The sequence below is a fragment of the Sinocyclocheilus anshuiensis genome, unplaced genomic scaffold (genome assembly GCF_001515605.1).
Source record: "Sinocyclocheilus anshuiensis isolate Anshui unplaced genomic scaffold, SAMN03320099.WGS_v1.1 scaffold795, whole genome shotgun sequence".
Classification (NCBI taxonomy): domain Eukaryota; kingdom Metazoa; phylum Chordata; class Actinopteri; order Cypriniformes; family Cyprinidae; genus Sinocyclocheilus; species Sinocyclocheilus anshuiensis.
This window is the reverse complement of record NW_015549596.1, coordinates 256,488-264,322: the sequence shown is the minus strand read 5'-3', so window position 1 is coordinate 264,322 and position 7,835 is coordinate 256,488. Positions and strand designations below refer to the sequence as shown.

At 31.4% G+C, this 7,835-nt stretch overlaps 2 protein-coding genes across 4 annotated transcripts in view; one reads left to right on the top strand and one right to left on the bottom strand.

Moving 5' to 3' along the window:
* The window catches only part of LOC107658381 (TBC1 domain family member 20-like), a 9,849-nt gene extending 6,088 nt beyond the window's left edge, over positions 1-3,761 (top strand). The window contains exons 5-8 of the mRNA XM_016446897.1: positions 684-785; positions 958-1,099; positions 3,241-3,413; positions 3,488-3,761. Coding sequence (XP_016302383.1) covers positions 684-785; positions 958-1,099; positions 3,241-3,413; positions 3,488-3,746 — 676 coding nt within the window. The 3' untranslated portion in view covers positions 3,747-3,761. The remainder of the gene's footprint in view (positions 1-683; positions 786-957; positions 1,100-3,240; positions 3,414-3,487) is intronic.
* Positions 3,762-6,573: 2,812 nt separating this feature from the next.
* The window catches only part of LOC107658397 (ranBP-type and C3HC4-type zinc finger-containing protein 1-like), an 8,676-nt gene continuing 7,414 nt past the window's right edge, over positions 6,574-7,835 (bottom strand). For all 3 annotated transcript variants that reach the window (XM_016446927.1, XM_016446928.1, XM_016446929.1), the window contains 2 exons: positions 7,331-7,474; positions 6,574-7,246 (listed from right to left, as the gene is read on the bottom strand). In XM_016446927.1, the coding sequence (XP_016302413.1) occupies positions 7,166-7,246; positions 7,331-7,474 (225 nt within the window). In that variant the 3' untranslated portion in view covers positions 6,574-7,165. The remainder of the gene's footprint in view (positions 7,247-7,330; positions 7,475-7,835) is intronic.

Genomic DNA, 7,835 nt, shown 5'->3' with positions numbered 1-7,835 from the left:
ATAATCAACATATAATGTATTCAATATAATTTACTTTTATTCATTATTATAAAATATTTTAAAATATTTATATTATGTACAGCATAGTCAAGCACAATTACCTTCAACAAAAAATCTAATTCACTGTATTCCAAAAATATCTATTATTATTATTATTTAATTATTAATAAGTGTAATCTACATATAATGTATTGGATACCATTTAATAATATTCAGTATTGTTTCAATTTTAAAACCTATGATATTGTTTTCAAGATAATCAAGCACAATTACCTTTTAACAAAATCTCATTCTTATTACTGTAATTTTAAAATATATCATTATTATTATTATTGAATTAATATTCAATATAATGTACAAACAATATATTAAATATAATTTAATTATATTCATTCGATACATCTTTCATTCATGTTTGAAATATAACAATCAATATATTGTTATTATTGTTTAAATAGTCATTAAAATAATTCAATTCTATTTACATTTGAAAATATTTATACGTATTTTATTTATACATTTCTTGTATGGGCATTTATTCTGCATTCTGAAAATAAATGGGGGGGGGTGGGCAATCATTTCTTCAGTTACTGTATTATAGACAGGACAAATCATTGTCTTGAAATGATGTTTTGTTTGTAATGTCTGGTTGATATTTTTCATCCATTTAATCTACATTACAGGGACTTTATGGACCCCACTATGGACAACACCAAACACATCCTGAACTACCTGATGCCCATAATCGAGAGAGTCAACCCTGAAGTGTACGACTTCATGCAGCAGTGAGTAGACGTTGTTTCGATGTTTGTCTGCATGTTGAAGCACAATGGTTGGATTGTTTTTTTTACCACATTCATCATTCTGTAACTTTAACAGCATCTCCTGAAAGAATGATGACCGGTGTTCTTTATTGGCTTGTATAGTTTGAGATAAATGTCTTTATTTTGTCTGCAGAGCCGAGGTCGGCACCATTTTCGCCCTCAGCTGGCTCATCACCTGGTTCGGACATGTGCTGTCAGATTTCCGTCATGTGGTTCGGTTGTATGACTTCTTCCTGGCCTGCCATCCCCTCATGCCCATCTACTTTGCTGCTGTGGTACGTTTCCGTTTGTCACCATTAAACCATCTTCTGAAGCTTTGAGTCTCTGGTTTCTGATGTTCAGCAGAAGTGGGTCAGCTATTTTTAGGCCTGAATCAGGCTGTGTTGTTCCTTCTGAATAAATAATTGACACATTCTTTCATGTCGAGACTATTTGTCTTTTGAACAGTAAAGTACTGTGTTCTGCCACCTGCAGTCTTCATAAACCTGGAGTTTTGATGTTTGACAAGAAGTAGGTCAGAGACTAAATACTAATAGCTTTATATAGAGTGAATTCCACCACCAAAAAAAAAAAAAAAGAAGAAATAATATTTTGTGTAAAGAAAATTAAACAGCCCAGTTTAGGATCATTAAGATTTTGGTTTAATATTTAACATTGTAAAATTAGATATGGTTTAAAAAAAATTTAAATCTCATTGTCATTACCATAATGCAAAAACTCATTGTTATTACCATAGCAAGAAGTGAGATGATATTTAATATTTTTAAAAAAATTCATTATTACTTTAACGCAAAAAAATCTCATTGTCATTACAGTAACATCAAATATTATATAGTATTAAAAAAATCATTGTCATTACCATAATGCAAAAAAAATAATTGTTATTTCTATAGAATAAAGTGAGATATTTCAGATTTAAATTTTTTTTTATTGTCATTACCATAATGTAAAAAACCTCATTGTTATTTCCGTAACATGAGGTGAGATATTATTTAATATTTTTTTTTCAATCTCATTGTCATTACCATAATGCAAAAAACTCAATGTTATTACTGTAGGATGAAGTGAGAGATTATTTAATATTAAAAAAAAAAATCTTTATTATTACTATAATGCAAAAAAAAAAACTCATTATCATTAAGTAACATAAAACTTTATATTTAAACAATTAATGTCATTACCGTAATGCAAAAAACCGCATTGTTATTAGAGTAACTTCAAATTGAATATTATTTAATATTTAAAAAAATCATTGTCAGTCTCATAATGCACAAAAATTATTAACTTAACATAAAACAAGATATTGTTTGATATTTTTAAGAATCATTATTACCATAATGCAAAAAAAAATGTATAAATTAACAAAAAAATGTATTAATTAAAATATTAAATCATTGTCATTACGTAACAAAATATTGTCATTACCATAATGTAAAAAACCTCATTGTTATTTCCGTAACATGAGGTGAGATATTATTTAATTTTTTTTTTTCAATCTCATTGTCATTACCATAATGCAAAAAACTCAATGTTATTACTGTAGGATGAAGTGAGAGATTATTTAATATTAAAAAAAAAAATCTTTATTATTACTATAATGCAAAAAAAAAAACTCATTATCATTAAGTAACATAAAACTTTATATTTAAACAATTAATGTCATTACCGTAATGCAAAAAACCGCATTGTTATTAGAGTAACTTCAAATTGAATATTATTTAATATTTAAAAAAATCATTGTCAGTCTCATAATGCACAAAAATTATTATTAACTTAACATAAAACAAGATATTGTTTGATATTTTTAAGAATCATTATTACCATAATGCAAAAAAAAATGTATAGATTAACAAAAAAATTTATTAATTAAAATATTAAATCATTGTCATTACGTAACAAAAATCAAGATATCATTTAATATATAAAAAAAATCATTACTGTAATGGAAAAAAACCTTATTGTCTTTATAGTAACATAACATTAGATATTATTTGCTATTTAAAAATCTGATTGTCTGTATCATAATAAAAAAATCCCATTTACATAAAACAAATAAGATTAAAAATTGTCATTGTAATTACCATAATGCAAAAATCTTATTCTCATGAAATATTTTCTAGTAGTAGCATAAATTTAGATTATATTTAAATTGTAAAGTAAATTGTAAATACAAATTTGTTAGTAGTTACATAATAGTAGTATCTGTTTTAATACTACCATGAAAAATCCGTTTTAAAGTGTCATGTTTAAAAATGTTAAAAATGACTTGACAGTGAGATTTTCACATTAGACTACGGATAAATAAAATTGAGAGATTTTACATTATCAATATACATAATAAGATTCAGTAGAAATCCAAAAGCTCGAGCACAGTCTGACTCTATTTCAAAGCAAGCGTCATTTTGTCTCTTTTCAGATCGTGCTGCATCGAGAGGAGGAGGTGTTGGACTGTGAGTGTGACATGGCCATGATGCACCATCTCCTGTCCCGCATCCCAGAGGACCTGCCGTACGAGACGCTTATCAGCCGCGCCGGAGATCTGTTCGTCCAGTTCCCTCCGTCTGAGCTGGCCAGAGAGCGCAATCAGCTGTAAGCCAATCTCCCTCACTCTGAATGTTTTCCTCACAACAAACATGTCCCACAAACCACTGTCTTTTGTCCAGGACTGCCGTCTCCACCTTCAAAGACTTCGAGCTGGCGTCGACGCAGCAGCGTCCGGACACAGTGCTCCGGCAGAGACGGAAAGAGCTGCAGCACGCACTGGAGGCACAGCGAGGAAGCGTAGCAGTCGTCCAGCCCACGGCGCGCCGCTTCATGCGTCTGGCGGTCATGGGGTTGACTGTGGCACTGGGGGCCGCCGCTTTAGCCGTGGTAAACTCTGCCCTGGAATGGGCTCCGAAACTAGACTTACTCTTCCCGTGAAGGAGCCAAACCACAGCATCTCGTTTTGAGGACTGAATATTGTTATTTTACCTTTTTTTTTTTTTAGTATTTATACTTGTCAGACTAATAAATAAAATATTGTGCGGGTAGTTACTGTAATTAAACAAGATTTTTTTTTCCCATCGAATGAGGTGTGGATATTGAGCAAAGTATATCACTTTCTTCAGTAGACGATAAAAATGTTTCCTGGATGTACAGTGGAGGTATGTACACTTCACGCCTCATATATGAAACACGATCTGAGCTAATTTTTGTGTATATAGTTAAAAACATTCTTTTTGTCTTTCACACAAAGATGACATTTTGCTGCAAATATTCTCGCTCTCAGCAGTGAGCCTCTTGTGTGGCTTGCAAAGTTGCTGCCTTTAGAGTATTCCAAATCAGTAGCTGTGAGTGTTATCTAAAATTAAAATTTGATGTTTTTGATAACTGAAATACAGCTAAAAATAAAATAAATATTAGATGAAAAACGTACACTTGAAAAGCTAGAAATGTTGCAACTAACTGAAACTGAAGTACTAAAATTACTAAAAAATGAAATAAAAATAAATGGCAATTAAATAAAATTACATAAAAACAAATAAAACTCACAACATTTAAAAACTAAAGAAGTTATGAGGTTGCATTTAAATGATTTAAATGATAATTTGTTGAAAATGTACTTACCTCAGGTCATTCAAGATGTTAATGAGTTTGTTTCCTCATCAGAACAGATTTGTAGAAATGTAGAAATACATCACTTGCACACTACTGGATCCTCAGCAGTGATTGGGTGCCGTCAGAACGAGAGTCCAAACAGCTGATAAAAACATCACAATAATCCACAAGGAATCCACACCACTCCAGTCCATCAGTTAATGTCTTGTGAAGTGAAAAGCTGTGTGTTTGTAAGAAACAAATCCATTAAGATGTTTTTTACTAACTTTTAACTGTTGCTTCCAGCTACAATTCGAGTCCTCTATTCAAAATATTGCTTTCTCCAGTGAAAAAGTTGTGTTATCAGGAGATAAATATGGACTCTCAGGACTATTTAAATCATGGACTCATATTTTGGTCAGAAGCTATGTTTTAAATTATTGTGATGTTTTTATCAGCTGTTTGGACTGTCATTCTGACGGCACCCATTCACTGCAATGAATCCATTGGTGAGCAAGTGATGTAGCCTAATACAAATTTTCTCCAAATCTGTTCTGATGAAGAAGCAAACTCATCTACATCTTGGACAGCCTGAGGGTGAGTAAAATTTCAGCAAATTTTTATTTTGGGGGGGAACTATTTCTTTCAAAATTCATGTACATTATATGTTTAACAGTTTATCAACTATTTAGTATTGACATTGCTCATAATACAGTTTTTATCTAAACTGTCACACTAAATAGAATGCAACAATTGAATAATGATAGTTAGAAATTTTCTTTTAAAATTCAAACTGAATGCAAACCGTTTACATAAGTGTTTTTGTGAGCCATGTACATAACAATAGTTTAAAGGAGTTTTTGCTTTGAAACTCATGTACAAAAACAACATTTATGTACAGTGTTTAAAAAACATTTTTTCCATAAATTGTCAAACCAAATTCAATAATAGTTTGCGCAAGTCTGCTTGTATAAAAATCCTTTGTAAAGCTTTTTCCTTTTTGCGACAATTTGTTTTAAATTCACGTACAAAAACAACATTCAAACAAAAACTCAAAATCAACAATTTCACAAGAGCTTTTTTAGAAATGTATTCAGAAATTTGCTCAACTTGTGGTTCATGATTGAGACGGCATGTACTTTGTTAAATAAAAAAAATTTAAAACTAATATATCGAGACCAAAATATATTTAGAGCCCTTGTTTGTAGAATTGGAAATTGAATCTAGTTCAGGACCCCTTATGGGCAGGAATTTTTTTTTGTCAAGTGTATGTAGAGTTATGAAAGAAACAATTTATGAAAGCAGTTAACGAACCATCTTATTATGTTCATAATTTGTATGTTTTTTTTTTAAGGTTATTTTTCACTACATTTCAGTTTTTTTTCTCTCCGAATCACCTTAATTACTGTATTTTTGTGATAAGTGCTGATCTTAGTACATAACGTGCCGTTTTCACGAATCTCAGCTGGAATTGAAACCACTTCGGAATAACTTCAGCTGATGAACAAACTTGAGATTTCTTGATTCTGGAGTGTGTAATCGTTGAATGTGAATTTGGTAGTTTCTCTAATTGAACTCCAGATCGGTGTTGAATCATGGCACATAGTTTTTTGTTGTTTAAATGCTGATCGTTTCCATTAAACATCATCTTCTAAGCTTAGAGTAACATTCAAGTGGATATTTTTCAGGATTCTAACACTGCTTGGTTGAAAACATTATTGAATCATGATTTATTGAAATAACATGCTGCCATCCATACAGCGCTACTGTTTATGCTTTGATTTTGTATTAATTTTGCACTAAAGAACACGCTTCTTGCTTATTTTTTGCACTTTGAGAGATTGTCATAAGTTGTCTCTGGTTCGCTCAAGTTAATGTGTCACAGTTGACCATGTTGCTAAATACGTTTAAATAAAAAGAAGAGATAAATTCTGCATTGGTTTTATGTGAATTATTATTTACATTGAGTTGTTTAAAGGTGATTTATTTAATTTTATTTGTATAAAATAATATATAAAATAATTTGCATAAGCTCCATTTTTGCATACCAGCTGCTTTATTGAATCATAAAATATTGTAAAGAAAACAATATTGTCAACAACATACTAAAAATGCTTCAGCATTAATAAAAAAATGGAATATAAGAAAATATTGGAATATTTTTATTATAATAATTAAGCATTTTTAATTCATCATAAAAGGCGCAACTACTCATTTGATTACAAACTTGCATTTTTCTACATTTAAATTAATCTTGAATATGTTGTTTTCTTCTGTTGTTACTTCACTGTTCCATATTGCATATTTTGCTATGATATTACAACAACAAAAAATCTTTGGATTCTAAACAAAAATGGCCTTAAAAGAAATCAAGATTTAAACACAATAATGCTTTCCTCTTACTATATCATTGCACAAAGTCCCAGAGCATCAGTTTGCCAGAAAATGGTAGTGATTTAAGACCATTTCACGTATATTTTCAAAATGTCACTTTTTCATCAGTTTATACTATCCCATGAAACCTCAAATATTTTAATTTTGTAAACATGTTCTGAATATTTAGTCATAGAACATATCAATTAAATACAGACATCTGGATTAATGTGCCAGTGATATGACTAGACTTAACGAACATATTAAAGCAATAATCGCAAACTGTATGTTGCACATCAGCCCTACCTGGATTATTTTATAAGTGTTTTTTTGCTGTAGCACAGGTTTTTGCTTGTTGAATCAGCAGCATTCAGCGATGCCGCCGGTGTTCAGTGGCAGTTCTGGCAGCGTGGATGGCAGAGGACTCCGTTGACTCGACATCTGCAACCACCTGATGTGTCTCCAGCACCCTGAGGAACCAAAACCAGGTCCAGGTTAGCCATCTGATGTTTGTGAATCACTGAACTAATGATTTATGTAGTTTAGTGTCTGACCTGAGGTCCCCATCGGGCTTGTTTGGTCACCCAGCAGATCTCGGTCTTACACATCAGACAGCAGATCCAGTCACAGCCGTCCTTCTTCTGGACAATCACCTGACATTTGGGACAGTTCATCGCCTCGCCGTTCTTCAGGAGTTGCTGGAAAGGAAATCAGTCAATAGGTAACAAATATTTTAATGTTGATTCTTGTTAGTGTATTGAAAACATAAAGTGCAACCAGTGAAGTCTGATTCCCGAACCAATTAATTTTATGAATTGGTTCTTTGTAGGGAATCAGACATAAAGCGCAAAAAGTGTAGCCTGATTCCCAAACAAGGACTTTTACGAATCGGCTCTTTTTAGTGAATCAAACACATACAGTCTGACCAATGTGGTACGATTCCCGAACAAGTGGCTTTTGAATCAGACTGTTTTAGTGAATCGAACATATATATATATATATATATATATATATGTGTGTGTGTGTGTGTGTGTGTGTGTGTGTGTGTGTGTGTGTGTA